Source organism: Sapajus apella, unplaced genomic scaffold, assembly GCF_009761245.1.
Source record: "Sapajus apella isolate SASKATOON/1434 unplaced genomic scaffold, GSC_monkey_1.0 scaffold23, whole genome shotgun sequence".
NCBI lineage: Eukaryota > Metazoa > Chordata > Mammalia > Primates > Cebidae > Sapajus > Sapajus apella.
Genome location: NW_022436963.1, coordinates 15,241,682 through 15,263,582, shown reverse-complemented (window position 1 = coordinate 15,263,582; position 21,901 = coordinate 15,241,682). Strand labels below are relative to the sequence as shown.

The 21,901-nt window shown below is 41.4% G+C and overlaps 1 protein-coding gene across 11 annotated transcripts in view; it reads right to left on the bottom strand.

Annotated features, from left to right (window-relative positions):
* Positions 1 to 327: 327 nt before the first annotated feature.
* Positions 328 to 21,901, bottom strand: part of ATXN7 (ataxin 7) — a 138,474-nt gene continuing 116,900 nt past the window's right edge. For 7 of the 11 annotated variants that reach the window (XM_032290380.1, XM_032290385.1, XM_032290384.1 and 4 more), the window contains 8 exons: positions 21,308 to 21,567; positions 20,753 to 20,835; positions 15,304 to 15,569; positions 13,280 to 13,478; positions 12,795 to 12,916; positions 7,333 to 8,317; positions 6,124 to 6,190; positions 330 to 4,421 (listed from right to left, as the gene is read on the bottom strand). In XM_032290380.1, coding sequence (XP_032146271.1) covers positions 4,312 to 4,421; positions 6,124 to 6,190; positions 7,333 to 8,317; positions 12,795 to 12,916; positions 13,280 to 13,478; positions 15,304 to 15,569; positions 20,753 to 20,835; positions 21,308 to 21,567 — 2,092 coding nt within the window. In that variant the 3' untranslated portion in view covers positions 330 to 4,311. Of the gene's footprint in view, positions 4,422 to 6,123; positions 6,191 to 7,332; positions 8,318 to 12,794; positions 12,917 to 13,279; positions 13,479 to 15,303; positions 15,570 to 20,752; positions 20,836 to 21,307; positions 21,568 to 21,901 lie in introns of all 11 variants that reach the window. The other 4 variants (XM_032290386.1, XM_032290388.1, XM_032290377.1 and 1 more) reach the window with 3 other exon arrangements.

Genomic DNA, 21,901 nt, shown 5'->3' with positions numbered 1-21,901 from the left:
TACATGTCATCAAATTTACACATAAGCAAGTACAAATAGAATGTGTTTCTCAATCCATCAACTCCCTCGTTTCCTTCACAAACATGCAAGGCCAGAATACAGTAGTGTTCACTGTTTACACAGTTACTAATTTATCCTTGGCAAAGCTTTGTGCCCCCAAATGGAAACATCTCTAAGCCTCAGAATCGACTTAGAAGTATTTAGCCTGTATTAAGAGGGAGCCTAAAGTGAAGGGGCTTCACAAACAAGGGTGTTCAATGCCAAAAGTGATGAGAAGGCAGTTGACTGAAAATGCTTAGTATCACAACGAGGCAGAAACATGTAAAATATTTCATGCAGCCAACCTTATTTATTGAGAAGTCCTAATTTTATTGCCCGTTTAGTAACATGTTTGTTCCACAAGCTAATTTCTTATAAAGCAAAGCACAACCTTTTCTTATAAATAGTATAAATTATTTTATTTACAGAAACTTGTTACAAAACAAATAGACTATATATTTCTTCTCTTTTAAATATCCAAAGTAATTTTCTATCCCTTGACATTTGTTCATGTTCTATACAGCAGCCAACACAAAGTCCAGCTGAGATGCTCTTGATTATGTGTACAAATTATCAAACTATTCACACGTTTTTAACACAGGAGATTGCTTTTATAACCAAGCTCAAAAAAAAAAAAAAAAAAAGCAAAATGCTTTCAAGGCCCTACATTCACACTGACAGTATGTAGTGCTCATTTAAATGATCTGAAAATGTAAAATGTTTGCACAAAATGTAAAAATGATTATTTTCTGCTAAACAATGAAACTTTTAACAATAATTTTTCAAAGCCCAATCCCCCCGACCCCCCTGGACAGAATGAAAGACATTAAGAAATTCCTTGGCAACAGAACTCTTGCAGGAAGACAGCTGCCTTTACAAGTTACATTTTTCAAATTATACATTTTTTGAACATTCTCAGAGGTACTTCTTTGTATTATATTTTTGGAATACAAAATATTTTAAATATTTTAAATTGTATTTCATGAGTGAATAACAAAATGGACACATCGTGTAAGTTGCTGGCTGACAAAAAGATTTGTAACTCTTGGTGTCACCAGGCAATCCATCACCAATTGAAAACTGAATTACTATGAACCAAAAGGTCTTAATTTTAAAATACCTTATAAAATTACCAGCATTGGTGGTTTTCAACTCCTCCTCTAAAATTTTAGAAACAATATTTAGGTGGAAAAAGCAAACTCCAAAAAGTTCAACTGAACATTCAAGTCTTTTTAAAGAGATTCTGTCTAAGCTTAAAACTAGGTTCAGGCACTTTCAGTTTTTTCCATTAGTTTTAAACCACATCACATACTAACACTCATGTGCTCAGAGTGTACACACATGCGCACACACACACAATCACACACTCACTCTCACACATAAAATACTAACAAAAGAAAAGCAGTGTGTCACTTAGTTACATGTAGTCTACCGGGAAACCAGGGAAACCAGGCAACTAGGGAGAAGCAATGCCCACTTCATCTGTATGAATCCACTCCCAAGACATTAAAAGAGACAAAGACTTTCACAGAACAGAGGCATCCCTTAAACTGTAAAGGAGGCAGGTTCTAGAACTATTGGCTTGGCAGTGAACCACTTCAAATTATAAAAAGGTATTTACTTTTATTAATTAATAAATAAATACTAGATGATCTCAATTGTACCAAAACAGGGTATCAGAAAAAAAGACCTGTGCAAAAATACATATTTAAATATGTACAATTCATTTTTAACAAAATATGTCTTCTGAAATAGGGATACTTCCATATTTATAATAGAACAGGAAATTCCAAAATAAAGATACAAAAGTAGGTTTTGTATAATTCTTTGTTCATCATTGCAGCACTTTTTTTTTTTTTTTGTAGGTTAAGAAAACTGCAGGAGTTGTCATGAAATTCTATTGGAAAGAATATAAAAATTATCTTGGTTTTAAATTGATACCAAAGTCTGTCTAGAAACAACCCAACCACTGCAAATTTGGTTTTTGCAAGTTAATTTAATTCAAAAAAATACTTCAGTGTTTTAAATGGTCTTAATTGTTCATAATAAAAAGTAGTTGTAGGAGAAAATAAAATATTTGAACAACAGTCTAAAATTTAATAGCACTGTTTAGAATAGGTCTGTTTGTGGCAGGCAGAATCCAAAATGGCTAATTTCCTACTCCCGATGCTCTGTGTGTTACCGGGAGGCAAAATGAAATTCAATTAAAACCTCAGTCTAAGAAATCAAATGTTCAATACTTGCTAATCTAAATATCTACATTATTCTGAATCAACTTATCGTGGATCTTATTCACATCTTTCGGAACAACGTGATCTGTCTATAAATTCCATTGCTAAAGGCAACTTTATTTATAACCATCAAGTCCCCTTGGCTCTGAAAATAAATTCTACCCATACCCCATTGCACTTGTCACAAAGGAATCAACTAGGTACGTTCTGATCCCCTCTCACCTCTTCTCTCTTTCCCCACTGGGATGGAAACCAGATTGATTTCTCCTAAGTATGCCAAACTGGCCCATCTATGCTCTCTCCTTACTAAGCTCTCCTGTAGTATCATTTTAAAAACATTTACTGATTGATTGCATAATAATTGAACAAGATACTGTTCTCTCGTTCCTTTAAAAAAAAATCAGTATTTTACATCAATTTATAGTTAAAGTATCTGCATAAAGATTTTGTTTTCTTACACAATAAATTCTGTAGCAATTCACATTATTAGGCTGGTAACCAAGTTTATTCATTCTACCTGTTGTTGACTTGAAATTCCCTGAAACTGAAGTTTGAAACCCAAGAATTGTAGGAAAAAAAGGATGTACTGACTGGCTCTCATCAAGCCCTGGCCAGAGCAATGATCAGCGCCTTGGAAATTTTACCCTGTGTTCGGCAACTTTGTGTGTTCTTCTAAGCAAAAGTGCCTTATTCTCTTGTCAGGAGCCTGCAGTGGTTGAATCACCCATTTAAAGGCTCCAGCTCATCCTCTAATTCAGTGACACCTTCTCCAAGCAATGCTGTTTTAACATATTAAGCTCTTTCTTTAGGGGTGAGGTACTAGAAAAAATATCTTAGAGGGCTCCAAAACTCTCAGGAAGATGGCTGGTATAATCCAAAGAAAGGAGGGTGTGTATCAGGGCAATCCTATACACAGATTACAATTCCGTGATATAGGATTTGGTCGGACGCACACATTCTCCAATTCCCTTCCCTTGGTGCCTGCTCTCGTCCCCAGCCACATCCAAATAAACATCTGGAGTGGCATGAGGGAAGCGCATACACACCCAATCCAAATGCGTTTGAAGCAGAAATCTACACTTAGTCCCAGGACAGCATCCAAAGAGGAAAAGGGTAATGCAGAGAGTGCCTTCAAAACATTTAAGTGTATCTAATAATGTCACTTTAAAAGGTGACTTTTAAAAATAGACTAGGTAGGACGACCAACCCAATCTGACATAATGTTTACCATGAAAACTTAAAGGATTAAGAAAATTTCATCTCTTTGGAAATCTTGCAAAAAGTTTTGTTCTCCCTATGGTGATTTTAACTTCCTTTCTCCCACCCTCCCCCAACCCAATTTGGCCTTCATTTCTCAAAACTAGCTTGCATTTTCTTTCTTCTTTTTTTTTTTTATAATCACACAGAATTGCTTTTGTATCACGAAAAGTAAGCCTCCAAACCAGTTTATACTTGCTGTCTGGGCATCAAAAATTTCAAACCAGTTTGTAAGTTAGAAACTTCTGACAGCTTCTGTTCCCAAATTACTTTAAGGCTGGGCTATTTTGTCATGGTGCCTTAGGCTAATGTCCATTCATTCCTGGAACACTGCTGACAAAATCTAAAGCCTAATTCCCTTCTTCAGAGGGTTGGTCAGGATGCAGCCCTCTCTCCTCTGGAAGGTTTCTGGTCTCCAGTTAAGGTGCCTAACTGCTGGAGAGTGACCTATAGATGACAGTGTTTAAAACAATGGTAGTAAAAGGAAGGAGGGAGAAAGGTCTACAGTAACGCTCTTTCCAAAACATTCTTTTGCCCAGCCAATCTACTTGAAGAGTGGCTCCATGATATACTACAAGTTAAAAAACAAAACAAAAACTTCTCACAGATTGGTAGCAAGCAGTCCAGACCACTTTAACACTGATAAAAGCAATTCCGTGGCTGAACTTGATCCAGTGTCCTTTATGAGTACTCACTGCTACAGACATAGCTTCAGGGTAATCCTCGTTAAAACAGCCCGGCAGGTTTCTACCCTTGAGACCCACAGGAGGTTAGGAAAACAGACTCAAAGGCATCGTGGAGTCCAGAGTGCTGAGTGGAGGTGTAACTTGTCCTCAAAAGTGTCCGCATTATTCCTCCCCGTGCTGTTTTCAGCTGTCAGGGACGTGCCTTTGGCTTTCAAAAAAGAGGGGGTGGGGAAATAATGAAAAGGTAAGTAAGTGTTTGTATACTGCACTCCTGATTCTAAACAAGAATATTCCAAAGGCTGCATGCTATTAAAGTCTCCATGAACTGAGTGATGCCAGAACGGTCAGCTACAAAATTTGGCCTTAGCTTTCAATAGCCTTCACTACCACTGGGCACAATCATTGCAGACTCACAACTGGCTAGAAGAGATGCAGGCCTGGGTTTCTAAGCTTAGAGAAAAGGCTCTTATGTTTGCCTTTTGGTTTTATTTACTGATTTTGTGTCCTTGAAGGTATTCCAGGTTGTTAGCTGAGAAAAGAACAAGGTCAAGGGCTAGCACACACAGGTGTGACAGTTCGCACTCAAGGCAGTGCCCCTGCTGGGGGATAGGAAACTCTGGCCTTCACAGTGGGCCGTTTTTACATCTGTGGTGGCAGAGCCCATGAACACACTCTCAGGGGTGCCTGCTCAACCCCGTCATCTTCTAGGCTTCCCTCCATGTCCCATACTTCATGCCCTTGTTCAGAAAACTTCAACTAGCTCAGTTATTTTTGTTTTAAAGGCAGCTCCCAGGAAACAGTGAGTAGAGGTCCCTACTTTTGTAACAGCAGCATTCTTTAAAGCATTTTGGGGTCATGAGTCCCTTTGAGATTCTTATGAAACCTAAACGATAAATGAACAAAGACATAAAAATGTACAACACTTCTTGGGGTTCTGAAGATCCTTTGATCTCTAAGCAAGCACCCCTCTTCCTGCCCCAGGATTTGTGTAGCATAGTAAAAAGTATTCCTCTGCACAGAGAAAAATTTCTCTCAAGCACAAACTTAAGTGGAAACTGATTTTAAGGAAAAAGCCCAAAGTTAGGCTGTTTGGTTTGTTCCTGTAAGACACAGTGCCACTACATGGTAAAAATCAAAGGTGGCAAAATGGCAGGTAATGCGCCAAAGATGGCCCACAGATATGTAGGTTATACCAGGTTTAAGAGAAAAAAAGTGTGTGTGTGTGTGTGTGTGTGTGTGTGTGTGTGTGTGTGTGTGTAGACTAAATTTCACATCCAAGTCCAGATCTGAAGCCTCTCCTTAAAATAGGTAACAAACGTCTGGAAGCAGCTGCTCCGTGTCTCCGCATTTCTCGCAGGCACTGCCAATCTCTGCTGTGCCCCACCTGGCCCCTTCTGTCCTTTCTGTTACTTGTGGGCATTGAGATCAACACTCCTGTCTAAATGAAGACAGTGTGCTCACTAATACAGATATGAGATGGGCATTACAGCACAATGGAATGCCCTTCCCATGGGGATCACATCTCCTGGGGACTCTACTTTCAAAGACAGTGTGTTGAAGAATGGGTACACCATGTCTTCTCTGTTTATACTGGATTAATGCTTATAAACTGTAATGAGTAGCTACAAACCAAGAAGGGAAAGCACACTTCTCATTTGTCTAGGAATCCCCTGATCAGAATGCTAAACAACACATAATAACTCATAATGTATGCAGCTACTTAAGTTCACAAATATTTTCCCCATACCTTTGGCACTGGGTGTTAATTCAACCACATGTTAGAGGAAAATTATATATCACACTAAGAAATTTCTTGGTATTTTCTGATAAAGTCCTAACCTGGCTAGCATTTGAGTTAAGTTCTGAAGAAGAGGAAGGGGGGAAAAAAAAAACATAAAAAAGAGCCTCACATTTTAAATCAGGGCTCTGGGGTGATGTTGCTGAAATTCCTGTTCGTAAGCAACGTGAGGAGATATCCTGATGAATAAAATAACAAGATGAGAGATGAGCTGGAAGTTAGAGCAAAGGAAGCTGGAAGAAACAGCTACAGGTGAGGTCAGCAACAGGCAGAAGAGCAGGGAAGAGACAAAAATACAGCCTAAGACAGAAAGTCATAGTTAATTATGAGTCTCACATCCATCAGCCACTTCTCTACTGATGGGGTTCATATGCAGACTTTTTAAACTATGAGCTTGGAATGAGATTTCAGTCTTCTGCTATGTCCATACTGAATCCTGTTTTCCTGCCTCTCTCAAAAATGGGAAGAGAAAATATGGAGTGAGATTTAACCAGAATATCTGAAATTCTTCGAGGGGGAAAATAATAAATGCTCTTTCTCTTCCCCCCTTTTTTTTTTTGAGACATAGTCTTGTTCTGTTGCTAGATGGAGTCCAGTGGTGCAATCTCGGCTCACTACAACCTTAACCTCCCTGGTTCAGGCAATTCTCCTGCCTCAGCTTCCCAAGTAGCGGGATTATAGGCATGTTCCATCATACCCAGCTAATTTTTTTATTTTTAGTAGAGACGGGGTTTCACCACGTTGGCCAGGCTGATCTCAAACTCCTGACCTCAGGTCATCTGCCTGCCTTGGTCTCCCAAAGTGCTGGGTTTACAGGCATGAGCCACCGCACCTGGCCTCATTTTAAACCTTAAATCACCCCTTTCTAGATCAGTCTGATCTTATCCCAGCTTTCTTCAGAGGAACGTTAACAGAGAACCACTATCCAGGAAAAACTGCCTGTTTCCTTCCTTAAAGCCTTGAATGGTACACACTTCAGAGTATCGGGACAACACATTATTGGCTATTTTAGAGAGGGACTCCCCTTCAATTCTGATTTTGCTGTCATGCCTGATGCTTTCTGCAGCTTTATCTACCAAAAACACATTACTGTAGTTTCTTTACCCAAGAGCATCTTCCAAAGGCACCAGATATTCTGGCAGAAGAGGCCTGTGTTTCCTTCATATGGCCGTGAACTCTCTCTCTCTTTTTAAAAATACATCATGAAGCTGAGTATCTGTTTACAAACCAACCAACCCAACCAAACACATTTCTGAGCTGACAAAAGATCCTAAGGGAGAGGAAATGGGCATTCCCATGGGGTTCACAGTCCATTTCCTACCTGATGAAGAAGGGAATTGTTCATCAGTCCTTGTGCCCCTGGGATGGTGCCTGTGTGTTTCATATGGACGTTGTTCATGGCTGGCACTTTGGCAACCTTTGTGGGTTTGCTGCTGCTGTTGCTGATGCTGCTCGAGCTGGGTGAGCACTTTCTTTTCTTTCCTATGAGTTTGTCTAGAGGAGTGTGTGAGTGGGAAAAACTGCCATGGGAGTTGACAGGCAGTTCACTGGATTGGTGAATGAATGGCCCAAGAGAAAGAGTGGAATCACTGCTGTTCACCATCACACTCATCCTCTTGATGGATTCAGCAGGGCTCCCGCTGGTGGGGCCTCTCCCTGACTGGTCATGCCGGGCGTTCACTGCGTTTGTTTTATTTGTCACACAGTTGAGGCCGATGCTCTGGGAAGATGTTACCATTGAAGGGTAAGAAGGCCCAGAGTGAGCCACACAGTTTTTCCTAAAAGACTCCATGGAATGAGAAGAAGAGGAGGAGGAAGAAGAGGAAGAGGAGGAGGAAGAGTGAACCAACAGTGGGGAACTGTTTTTGCGTTTCTTTCCTGAGCCGCCACTGGTACTGCTACTGGCATTTTGACAGTTAGTGCTGTTACCAGAAGACTCCTTGGGCCTCATAGACTTGCTGGATTTCAATTTCTGAGGTTTCCTGGACATAGGAGAGGAGGGAACCGAGGAAAGGCCAGAGGGCGTGGAAGGGGATGAGGATGAAGAGGACACTTGTCTGGATTGCATACTGCACACAGGATCCATCGCCCCTGAAGCAGCAGGCTGTGCATTTAGTGTGGTTCCATGAGCTGGTACCGATTTGCTATTTGGGGAGATGCAGGTGGATGAGAGCAGGACTGGGGATGTAGAGACAGTGGCTGCTGCCAAATAGCTGACTCCACATTGTGATGTCGGCACAGAGTTTGTCCGGTGAGGAATACGTGTGGAGATGGGTGAGGTGGTACTGGGCACTGGTGGGATTTTCCTGAAAAAATGAGAGGACAGTGAGTGACAATGACCACAGCCATTCATGGAGACTTTCGGATGGCACCCTCTTTGCTTATGACCCAGAGAAACCATCCACATCAAAGCGATGACTCTGAACCACAAAGCCAATCCTGTTACCTCTCTCATTCAAATTCTTTAATGCCTTCCTGGGGCTCTTAGAGTAATTGTGTGTGTGCAGCTCCCTGCTGCTACCGCCCCAGCCTCTACCTCTACCTCCACCTCCCACCCCCAACACCCCCTTCCCTGCTTCCAGCTGCTTATCTTCCTTATATTCTGAGAAAATGTCATGACCCAATACCCCAACTTCTGCTCATCCTTTAAGTGTTGGATTGCTAACCACCAACTCCTCTGCAGAGAGAGCCATCCCACACTGATTTACCATTGTAGTCCTAGTGCTCAGCAGTGCAGGAAACACAGAAGGTACTCAGTAAATGTTGAGAGAATTCAGAAACGAATGAGAGAAAAGGAAGGGTGCAGCTAATTAATAGCAACTGCAAGGTCATAACTACTGGCCTGAACAAGGGAAAAAAGCCCCACGGTTTCAAGGGATATTCAGCATGGTGTTATAACAATGGATTCTGTTAAAAATGTCTGGGCAAGGTATTTTTCAGGGGATGAGGAAATCATCTACATTCAAACCAGGGAGTATCTCCTTTTATTTTAGCCCTTAATCTTAAATGTGACAGTGCCACAATTTCAAAAACTTCTTTGGCAGAATTTAAACTGAGGTGGCAGAAAAGAAAAAGGCCTGACTAGAAGGCAAGTGCCAAGACTGCCTAGATCCTGACTTATGGGGTAGCCCTGGCAGACCCGGCCACTACCCCAGTGAGAGAACTGGCCTAGACTGCTGCCCAGTGCTTTCCAGATGCTTTTAAAGACTACTGTTATTAATAAAATAAATTAATGACTAAAAGTATTTGCCCATGCTTTAAAAATCCCATTCGGCCAGGCATGGTGGCTTACACCTGTAATCCCAGCACTTTGGGAGGCCAAGACAAGCAGATCACTTGAGGTCGGGAGTTCAAGACCAACCTGGCCAACATGGTGAAACCTCATCTCTACTAAAAATGCAAAAATTAGCCGGGCATGGTGGTGCGCGTCTGTAATTTCAGCTACACAGAAGGCTGAGGCAGAAGAATTGCTTGAGCCTGGGAGGCGGAGGTTACAGCGAGCCCAGATCATGCCAACACACTCCAGCCTAGGCAACAGAGTGAGACACTGTCTCAAAACAAAAAACCCCAAAACCCCATTTAAGGGTGCAGCTCTGGCCTGACGTCAGTGCTTCTCAACTCCAGCTGTTGCACATTACAATCACCTGTGGAGCTTAAGCCACATCCATACCAATTACACCAGAGTCTCTGCAGGGAGTGGGGACAGACATCAGTAATTTATAAATCTTTCCAGGGGACTAACGTGGAGCCAAGGTTGAGAGGCTAGGCGCTCTCTGCACTACTCATAGAGGAAGGCGGCAGGCATTGTCATTAATAACCTGAAAGGTTGGTTAGGAAAGCTGAGTTTCTGGGCCCCATCCCAGAATGAATGCATCAGAATCTGCACGGCAACAAGGCCCCTGGGTGATTCGGGGGCATACAGAATCCTGACTCTAAAGTCCAAGTGCTACTGCTCACTGGGAGCAGCGGCTTCTCATGATCACCAGGTGGCTCAGGAAGCCAGAGACTAAAGACCAGACTGCCTGGAACCAAATCCTGAGGAAAGGAAAAGCCTTCCGGAGCAAGGAAGGATGTGGCTCTCTCAGAGAGGCAATTACAAATTTCTCTTAGAAAAGCTCTTTTAAGTAGTTAATTACCCATTTTGTGTATTAAGAGGCAAAGTAACAATACGTACTCACACTGACTTGTGTTTGCATAAATAAACTCTGTAGGGATACATCAAAAAATAATAAAAATGTCTATGAGGACTGAGTAGAAAACCTGCAGGTAGGGGACAGGAGGACTGAGCATTTTCAGTGTATGCCTTTTAATACTTGTATTTCCTTTTTTAAGCCAAATGACTGTATTACCATTTCAAAAAATTAAAAAAAAAAAAAAAAAAAAACCACCAACAAAAACCCTTTGAAAACCATCCCAGCCCCTTTTCTGGGGTATGGGATAGTGGTCCCCAATCAACAGAGGACAAGCAGTTCACAGAAATCGTAGGAGCTGGGCAGTGGCCTTTTGGGTTATGGCCATGCTGCAGAGAAAGTGCTAGCCTAATTTCACTGTTGGCCGAACTCTAGAAACTGGAGATTACTCTTTCATGCTCAATTCCCACTTTACTTACCTCCAATTTTACCACACAAACCCTGTAAGGAAGAATTTTGGGCTGAGCCAGTAGGATGGGACTTGGACCTCTTTGAAAGTTTCCTTGAGTGCTTCAAAGATGTCGGGTGAGAACAGTTCTCTGGGTGAGAAGTGCTGAGCTCCCCGCAGCAAATCTCAAGGGCTGCCTGAAAAGGCCGCCAGCACTCCTATGTGGGGTGGCATCATGCAGGAAGTTCCCATCTGCCCCAAACCTACGTGCCAACTTATTACTGGGCAACACGTCTCTTGTTGCTGTATTGACTTTTTAAAAACCAGTGGTTGTGCTCATGGAAAGGGTCGGTTTCCTTCTCCCTGGAAGTAAGGGGTAAGACAGGCAGCCTTCAGACAGAACAGAGTAGACAGCAGAGTCGACCCTATGACCCTGCTTTTTAAAAAGTTCACAACATCAAGAGGGAAGTCTCACCATCCAAGCCACTGGGAACTGAAACTATCTGGCCCAAACTGTTGGCCATGAGGCACATACCATCATAATGGGGATAAAACATTCAGAAGTCCTTTCTAAACTTTTAGGAGTACACTAAACCCATAGTTTCATGAGCTCAGTGTGCTTTCCAAGTTCCAGTGGGTAGTCTGAAGAAATATAAAGTTGAGATTTCAGGTATCTTAGGGAGTTCTGATGTGGAAAAAACCCTGCAGAACCCCCAAAACCACTCCCCTGATTCTGTGTCTAAGCAGGGACAACGTTCCTTCATAAAGAAGAATCTCTTATCCAGTAAGAACCAGGAAAAAACATGAAAAAGAAAAGTAGAGTAACAGTGCTCTGGACCTGGTCCTCTAAGGAAACAAATGTTAAGTCCTACTAATGATCATGGAGATAGTTCTTCGGTTTGTGGACAATCCAAGGCCTCCCAACAGTTGTCTGACTTTAGAAAACCAAGGCAGGGAGGCAAATGAATGTACTGGCAGAGTCCATTTAAAGAGGCACTAATAAATGATGCCCAAACAGAGGATCTGGGATGAGCTGATTACTGGACAGTCACCTTAGCAAAGCTTACTATTCACCAAAGTCAATCCCATCAAACACTAGTTCTCCAAGATGTTCCTCTAAAAAAAGGTTCCAAGGTCAAAAGAGCTTGGGACATGTTCCACATTATACATGACATTCCCTGCTTCAAGAGTTACAAAGCACAGTGCCAATTAAAGGCTCTGAGAAGTGCTGCAGTAAAAAACAAAACAAAACAATTTTTTCTTTTTTTTTCAGGAAAGGCTTTAAAGTTAAACCTTTTTAGCCATGGAACTCTTCTTCCACTTAAAATCCTGTTTGGGAAGTACTAGCTACACAGTACCACACAAGGTGTCTTAAATTGCAAACTGGAGCACATGGCTCCTCTAACTTTTAAAACCTTCAACTGAAGCAATTTCTGTGTTACCTGGCCCATGCTGGTTTCTTGGACCTCATCTTGTGCTATGCTCACTTTCTTGCTGTCTCTCAAACAAGCTGTCTCTTCTGACTCAAGACCTTGACACAGCTGCTTCCTTCTGCCTGGAACCCACTGCTGTGCACAACCCAGTGACTGCTCTTTCTCATCCATCCTCAGTTCAAAGACTGCCTCTTCTGACAGGTGTTCCATGAATCCCCCTGGCCTGTATATTTTCAGCTCTGTACTTGAAAATAAGTTACTTCTAAGTTCAATTCCTGGCCCTACCACTAACTTGCTGCATGACACTGTATCTCAGTTTTGTTACCTATAAAAAAAAGCAAAACAAGAGTCGGGGGGAGGCTATAATCACGGTCACCTGACAGAGAATTGTGAATGTTAAATACATTTAAGTTGTTTGGTACATAGTTGGCTCTCAGTAAGTCTTGGTGATTGTTATTGTTTCCATTCTCTCCCTTAGGACAAGCTATCATCTCCTTACTCTTCTGTAGACCATTTTTTTCTCCCCTCACTGACTTCCAACTAGACAGTGACCTCCACACATGTGACAGTCCTTCTGCTTTGAACCCCAGCACCCAAAACAATACGTAGTTGTGGAACGAATGAATGAATGACAAAGCACCTTCTTCTCAGGGCCAAAGGCCAGCTTCATTTAGATAAGCCTATCTTCATAACATCAGTTTCACAGGAAATAAGATGACAATGCAGCACTGTGTAAAGTCAGCTCCTCTCCCAAAGAACAACAGGCACTCACTTCCATAGCTGTGCATTCAGATGCTTCTCCACCATGAGGTTGAGGGCACAGCGAAGCCGGTTCCACCTGGAGTCAAACACGTAATAGCCTCTTCCAATCTGCCGACTCCCAAATGTGCAAAACTGCAAAAGAGAACATAGCCGCGTGCTTGCTGACTCCCACACTGGCATGCCCCGTCAGGGTTCTCTCTCCTTCAGCAAAGGAGCTAACCAGGAAAGACAGAACTGCCTCTGAGTACCAGAGGCTGTGAAGCATGAGAGTGACAATGCCTAGCCCTGAGTGTCATGGAAGAGAAAGGGAAAAAATCATGAGACGTCCCCAGTACCGACTGTGTGCTGCCTCCGGGGCACCCTGTTCTGAGCTGCTCTCACATCATGACCGAGTCCCACACATATGGGCATGTCAAGGTCCCTGGCGCGCCCCCCTGCAGTGCCCTGTCCATGCTGCGTGGGGAGGGTCAACGCGGGGGTGGACGTGGAACTTACAGATGCTGGCTGAGGATGATGACCTGAATAATGACAGTCCAGTTTTTCAACAGACTCTTCTTTGTCATCGCCTTCGCCCTCCTCACTGGATAACCGAGAAGCTGGCTCAGTGGCAGGCAGGGGAGGGTGTGGAGATTCATGGACTGGAGGAGGGTCAATGGGGGCACTCCCACCTTGCTGAGCAGGGCAGCCTGGAGGCCTTGGTGAGTAGAAAGTGCAGCACGGATCAGATCACACACCTGGCAATCAGCCACCTTAACTGAGATACAACAATGTATCCAAAACAGCCTAGGGGAGGCCTGGGTACCACCACCAGCACTGGGGTAAAACAGATGCTGATCCAGGTGGCTTGGGAGTAAAGTTCTCTCCTGAATTGCAGGATGTTAAGTTCAGCTGTTTGCCAGATATAATCAAGGTAACTTAGAATAAATCCTTTCTATTGCCATTTGGGTGGTTCAGATCCCTCTTCTATTCTCCCCGAAAGAAGGGGAAATACATGTGGAATTTAACAGAATTCTCTGATTTCTCTTCAAATTTCAACTGGATTTGGTTTACAAGGACAATAAATGAAACAGAGTCATCCTTCAGTATCCACTGGGTCCAGGACCTCCCGGGGATAGCAAAATCAGCAAATCCACAAATGTACAAAGTGACCTGATATAAAAGGGTATAGTATTTGCATATAACCTATGCACATCCTCCCATGTATTTGAAATAATCTCTGGATTACTTTTAGTACCCAATATAATGTAAATGCTATGTAATGTATTGTTTACAGAATACTAACAAGAAAAGAAAAGCCTATACATGTTCAGTACAGACACAATTTTTCTTTCCCCAAATAGTTTCAATCTGCAATTAGTTTAATCCACAGATGCAAAATCCATGGATACAGAGGGCCAACTATAATTCTCAAAGTGCTCTAAGATAACCTAGGAGAGACAGGAGGTGACAGAAGAATAAGGTGGTATTGCCACTTTATGTGGATAGCTTACAGCCTCTTACTCAAGGGCAGTAATGTGTTTTTCCTACACCCTTAATGGCCTCATGGTTCTGGAATTAAGCTTACATTTTTCTAAATGCAAAAACTTCAACAAGGAGATGACCAAAGAAAGGACTTGGGAAGGAATCTCTGGCCAGAACCTAACCACACTCTGGGGAGCCTACTCTGATCCAGCATACTGCACAGAAACCACAAGGCTCATGCTGGGATACGCTCAAACAGACACCTGTGTTTCTATGAGGGAGGTGCTTCCACCTTTATGCAACCATTTTAAGGATGAGACATGTGAGGCTGAAACAGTAAGTATTAGCAACCAAGGGCTGGCACATTCCTCAGCAGACGCTCTTGCTGCCAATAAATGCCAACACTGAAGCCCCTCTTTCTCTACGTCTTTCTCTTTCCCTTCCCTCTGGAAGCTAGGTAGTCTTTACTTCAACTTGGTTCAACATGTAAGCCCAAACACACATTCCACCATCACTGTCTCTGAGGTATAAGTTCTCATTAAAAAACTCTGATCCACTGTTTATTCTGCCACTAAAATGCTAATACATGCTCGGACCAAAGCCCCAAATGAATGAATGAAAAAACGCATTGATAAATGGATGCTGTAAAAACCCAGGCTGAATGCCTGTCCCCAGCAAGAATTCCCACTGCTATATAAAGAAAAATGAGAGAAACTGCTGCCAAAGCCATGTGAAGTGTTCCCATCACTAACCCATAAGAAGGACCCAATTTCTGCCTGCTCAACAGGGTTGAGGCACTTGATGTTGAGCAAGTATAGACCAGGTAACTCTTAATTATATTCCACTGCTTGCATTTACAACCAAGAGGAGCCCTGGTTGAAACTTAGTGATGCAGTCAATCTCTTCTTTTTTTTTTAAAGCAAAACTCCCTTAAAAAAAAACTATCTCCACAATGAGCCTGGGGTATGTTTCTCAACATCATGATGATACTGAGGTTTTACGATATTTGCAAGTCTCATCTCTGAGGGAGGGAGAAAGAGTTGGAGGGCTTGGCTTACCTTGGAAGACTGGGGGTGTGAGGTTTAGGTTTACTAGCTACAAAAGGCTTTGATTCGGAAGGAATCACTCCGTGAGGGTTTTGGTGCGGCTCCTGTGACGTTCTAGGAGGGGCAGGATGCGGGTCCCTGAGAGGCTGCGGTGGTTGCTGAGAGTCCGGATGGCGAATCAATTCCTTTTCCCTGGTTTTGTTTTTGTGCTCGGCTAATAACACATCAAATCGTTTTCTTCTACCCTGGACAGCCCTGCGCTGGGTTAAGGAATGTGTCTGCGGACCAAAGACATACAAAAATTGAAGAATCTCATTAATAATTTTTGGTCTGCCTTATATCCCAAAACACCATTCCCAATTAAAAAGCAATCTAGACCATAAGCAAAGTGAAAGGTTATTCAGCACTTGATAAGCTAAAAAACTTAAGGGCCCAATCTTTTTTCCCTAGCTGGACCAAAAGCACACATTCTAGGCTCTAAATGCAAAAGAATATGGAAATGTTATTTCCATCAGAAGAAAAAAGAAATGTGAGCTGTGACACCTGGTATGAACTAAGTGTAACCATTAGTGACATATGACAAGTACTCATATTTTGTGACATAATAACAATTTGGTTTTGGGGGCTCTTATCAACTCCATTAGAAAAACCCTCTTCAGACCATTTAAAAATCTGGATGTTAATTTAAAGAAACAATTATTCCATAAAACATGTATCACAAAGTGTTATTTTAGTAACTTCCAAAAAAGCAATTGCGTCTCTCTATTCCAAATGAAAATGCCATGTGTAAAGGCAAAGTGGCCCAAAGCATTCTGCAGACTGCCACAGCCAAGGAACACTGGATAGAAGATGAGGCTGGGAAGAAATGCTATGAACAGGAAGGGAGGCAAAGTAATCGCTACAGATACTGGCTATGGAAATCAAGGAAATGGGATGGACAACACCCCTGGGTCTTCAGACAATGTCTAATTTCAGAATTAAGAAACGAACACATAGAGAAAAAGAAAAGTCAAATTATGGCAGTGTTTGTCTAAAGAAGACAATCAATACAAACCTGTGGTTGAAGCAAACCTTATTAAAACAAATGTGTCTGCAGTCCAAACACATTTCACAGTTACTGGCATTAAAACAAAACAAAAACAAATAAGCCTATTCCATTGCTAACAGAAGATAAAAGTTGAATGTACAGGTGTGAACTGGTCAGAGTTGGGCAAACCTTATTGATAATCAAGTCCCATCACGTGAAATGACTTTTCAGGTCAAGTTAAACCTGACCATTCCATACTGCTGAGTTCTCAGTCTGTACAAATGCAAGGAGACACTAATCCTGAGGAGTAGACTAGTTTACATGAGCTACAGTGGCCCTAACCACATATCCATAAACGTACATGAATTCACCCACATTTCCTTCTTTTATATTACAAAATACTGTAAAAGTGTGTGTCTGGCCCTACACACAATAAAAATGTATTGGCATATTTGCTACAACTTTAGGGACTTAAAGGGGGAATTATGCTTCTAACTTCCATTTTCGGTTGACTAACACAACCCACCTCCTTACGACACACTGCAAACTATGTCTACTTAAATAATCTAACCTGGCACACATAAATGTGTTTAGCTTTTTACATTTTTACTTGGTTTTCTTTAATATGGAAAATATTCATAAGAAAGTAACCTAAATGAAGACAAGGAACTTTGTTTTGTTTGTGTTATACCAACATCTAGAAGAACACCTGACACTGAATAAATGCTTCGAACAAAAAGTTTATAAAAATAATGGCCCTCCAACATGTGTTGAAAGAACGAATGAACATAAAACATTACTGGTACACCTGCGTGTCTCTCCAAGCAGATGTATAAACCTCTCCTCAGCTTGAATGTCCCCAGTGCCTAGCATAATAAAGCCAAATAAAGAAAGCAGGCAGACACAACATTTTCCCAGCTCATTTTGAAGAGGAAGTAGGGTTTCCACTGAGCTGTGAAGAACATTCCAAACAGAAATCCAATGGAGGTTGCCCAAGGCTCACAGGATGAAGACTGACTTAGTAACTAGACTCAGTGGCCCTGCACACTCTTAAGACCCTTGCTAACTGCTCCCTGCTCTTATGGTCCCACTTAACTCTCCCTCCCTCTTTCTGTTCAACCACCTGGCTGGCTTTAAGGTTTTAAGGAATTTGCTCTGCTCCTGTCACAGAGCCTTCACACATATTGTTTCCTCCACCTCTCCTGCCTCTCTCATCCCTCTCTGAGCAGATAAATTATCATATTGATTTCAGCCCAATGTTCCTATGGCAGGAAAGGCTTCCCTGGCCAAACTTCCCTGTTGCAGGCTTTCATAACGTAGTCCTCTCATATTTTTATAACTCATCAGTGGTAATTTTATACTTATTTTGGTGATTATTAATCTCCATCTCTTTCATTAGGCTATATACTCCACAAGCAGAGGGAACACGTGGTGACTGTGCTAAAACCTTTATCCCCTGGGACCTAGAATAAGCGAGGCCTATGCTCACAGATGTATGTAATAAAAAGTTCTACAATGAGTGAGTGGACAAAGGCTACAGGAGTCACAAATCTCTTTGCATGGAAGGCACAGAGGACGTTCAACAGCATATTAGACAGATGAAAAAGTGAGGAAGAGGCAGTCAGGGTGGCAGACAGATAATAGAGAATGAGTAACAGGAACAAATACAGGCAAATTCCCTGATGGTGAAGAGAGCAGAGAATGTTCTAAGTTTAAGGACAGAGAGACCTGGCAGCAATTTGGGAAACACTCAGGGTAGGGACACTCAGGGTAGGGACACAAAGGAATCTTTAGCCCTACCAAGCTTAATAGATTCAGACCAACGTTAAGGCAAGGAAAGGAAAAAGAACTGACAAAACAATAAAAAAAAAAAAAAAAAAGTCAAGGTATCCTGTAAAAGGGCAGGCCTGGTGGATGCTGCATTTTCTGCCAGTTCTATGCTGATCTCATGACAAGGTGGGGCTGAAGACATATTAATGAGATGACAGGCTTCACCCCATGCCACAGAGAGTAATATACCCTTAAAGAAGGATAATGGGAACACATATCATTTAAAAAGGAAGATGGGAGGAAAAGTGCAGACCCATTCAAAGTCAGTCCACCTAGCAAAAAAGGCACAAGAAGAATGCTAATCAAGCTCCTGAAGATTTTGAGTTCAAAAAAAAAAAAAAACACACTTTTGGCAACCTCACTTTTGGGTATTCATCCAAAATAACTGAAATCAGAATCTCAAAGAGGTATCAGCACTCTTATGTTCACTGAAGTACTATTTACAAAAGACAAGATGTAGACACAATATAAATGTCTGTCAGCAGATGGCTGAAGACAAGGTGGTATATACATACACTGGAATATTATTCAGCCCTTAAATAGAAGGAAATTCTGCAATATGCTACAACAAGTATGAACCCAGAGAACATTATGCTAAGATAAGTAACCCAGTCACAGAAAGATAAATACTGCATGATTCCACTTATATGAGATCTACAATCAAACTCATAGAATTAAAGACTAGAACTGTGGTTTCTAGGGGGCTGAAGGGAGAGGGAAATAGGGAGTTACTAATCAATGAGCATAATCCTCCAGTTAAGCAAGATGAACAAGTTCTAGACATCTGCTGTATAATATTCTATCACAGTCAAAAATACTGTATTGCACACTTGAAAAGTTGTTAAGAGAGGAGATCTCAAGTTGAGTGTTCTCATCACAATAAAATTCGGGGGAAAAAAAAAAAAAAGAAAGAAAGAAAAAAGGTGTGGTTCCTTGCCACACTCTATAAATGATTTAAAAAGAGCATCTTGGGTTTTAAAAAAGCACACCTCATTGCCCGTAGGTACTATACTATTGAGAAATCCATGTTACTGAGAGCCGGGTAGAGGCAGGAAGAGGGCAGAAAGAGAATGATAAGTACTAATCATGATGTTGCAGGGCTGAGGCATGCTTTCACACATTCTCTTAAGGGCAAGCTAAAACTGACATAATTCTACAGAGCTCAGATGGCTATCTTCATAGACCACCACCACTACACCACTGTGTGTTCAATTAGTACCCTATACAAAACAAAAGAAGTTTGTTCTAACAGAGTTTTTAACCTAGAAATCCAAGGATGGGCTTAGAGTGGGGTGTCCAATAATCCAAGACAGAAAATTTCAGAATGTATATGTGTATGCACTATTTTATTCTGGGAATATGGACCATGGTTTGTTGTTTTTTTTTTTTTTTAAATGAGATAAAGGCACTCTTGACCAACCCTCTTCCCAAAAAAGCTCTGAACCACTGTTGTGAAACAAAATCTATACATTAAAATTAAATTAGAAGCTTAAATTAAAATAAGAACCACTTAAAAATTCCCCACTCCAGAAGATTGTAACATGCCTCCACTGGTTCGGGGGTGGGGCAGGGCCCAAAGTCCTTTATACAAATACACTTTAATAAAATGTAAAATAAAACACTAATAATTTTATTAATTTTTAGAAGGAAATGCTAACTTTTATCATTTTCACTCTCTATCCCTCCAATGTTTTAAAATTACATACTTCAAAGCAATGACTTTTAATACTTCTTGAATCTTTCTGGAGGATAGCTGGGGACACCCTCCAGAGAAATGCACATATGCTCATTTATGTAGAGGTGTTTACCGATGAACTGAAGCCACACCCAAATCAATAATCCTTACTTTTCAGCAAATATACCACCTTCTTATTAGCATACTGCCATTTTAAAGAAAATAAGGAAGATCCCAGAGCAAAAAGGAAGACCATTACATTTTCTTAAGACTGTACATAAATTATTAATATATTTTATCTATTTTTTTCTCTCTCTCTCTTAAAAGAGATAGGTATCATATTGTCATCCAGGCCAGACTCGAACTCCCAGACTCAAGTAATCCTTCTGCCTCAGCCTCCCCACAAGCTGGGACTTATAGGTATTCCTGACTTGCAGTATTTTTTTTTTTAAACTAGAAAATAGGGCTATCTTAAAGACACAGACTTTTCAAAAAGTCGTCCTTTAAAATTTAAGAACCATGGGTTACACATTTTTTAAATGTTCATACACGTGCAAAGGAAATTTCTGGACTTCCTTTAAGTCAGTATTAGTTAAACGACAGTCAAGGGTAGCCTCTCATATTAAATTTCTGTGTGGAAATATTCAAAGTCTTTAAAAATAACAGACTGGGAAAGAACACTGTTCCCCTGGATTCAACACTGCTCATCAGAAACAAAACCTCTGTCAAGATTTTAATTTATAACACACTTCACATTTTGTCAATTTGAGGCTTTCTTCAACAAAACCAAGTTATTCCCTCACCTACACAATTCAGAACAATCCCCAGAGCATCCTCTCTGGGTTAGAGAGACTTTGGGAATAGTGTGGTACATCCCAGTCTTCCGTTTTTAACAGGACAGTCGGCTTGACTTTTAGAAGTCCACCTACCTTGCATGTCAAAGACCGGGTGCAGGGCTTCTTGGTGTCGAGATCAATAACCCCACAATGGATGTCAGGATCAAACTCTCTTTCTGTCAAAAGAACACAGGCATTACGTGTGGACTGCCAAAGTCTCCTCCATGTATTTTGTAAGTAAGAAAATAGAAGAAATCAAGTTAAATTATAGCTGGAATAAAATCCACATTATCAATAAATAAAGAATATACAACATGTGAGCACTGCAACAAAGCAGCAACATGACTAAGACGCTGGGTGACTACTGCCATCAGATGATAGGAAAGATATTGTTTAAGTCTGTATTATTTCCTTCAGAAATACACCACTAGAAAGCTACTTTTATATGATCTACATACACACACACATTCTCATGCTCTTTAAAAACCAAGAGTGAAGAGAACAAGCATATTAACTAAGGAACTTCCTCTTAAAGGTAAAATTGACCAGTTTTAAAAATAGGAATTCTAGATTGCAGTTGATTTGCTCCCCATAAATGCCCATTTAATATGTAGAAAAGCATTATGAAGAAAGAAAATTTGAACTTACCTGATAATCTCTTATTTAAAAATTTCCTATTATTGGAACTGTCTTCAGATTTCTTTTCCAGAGCGGGCGGTGCAGGAAGCCCTTTGCCATTCAGAATCTGTCCAGGTGAAGGCAAGGTTGGCTTTGGTATTGAGGGGCAGTTAAGGCCAGGCTTGACTAAGGAACTCACAGTAGCAGGACAGGTTGGCCCCACCGCAGATTTCAGTAGTGTGCCATCCATTTTCGGATGAATCTTTTCCACTTTCACAGAGGGCGTCATGCTGTCATAGAAGGAAGTGAGAAAACCAGTGCCTGAGTGCCCCAGCAGCCCCCAGGTGAATGGTGAGCCAGAGGGATGAGGTAGAGCCTGGGTCTATCCAAGTGCTGAAGAGGGCCAGCCTCTTGGAGGCTCCTTATGAATTTTGTTAGTAAGGTTCACACTTATTAAGTCTATAGCCCTTCTGGTGAGGTAAAACCCTCAGTGGACCATCAAATTTACCTGGTCTTTTATCATTTCAGAAAAATTTTACACATGAGCCTATGGGAGCCTTAGACCTGGTACCCAATGCAATGCAATTTCTGTAAGAAGCGCAACATGAGAAGGAGGGTCTAAAA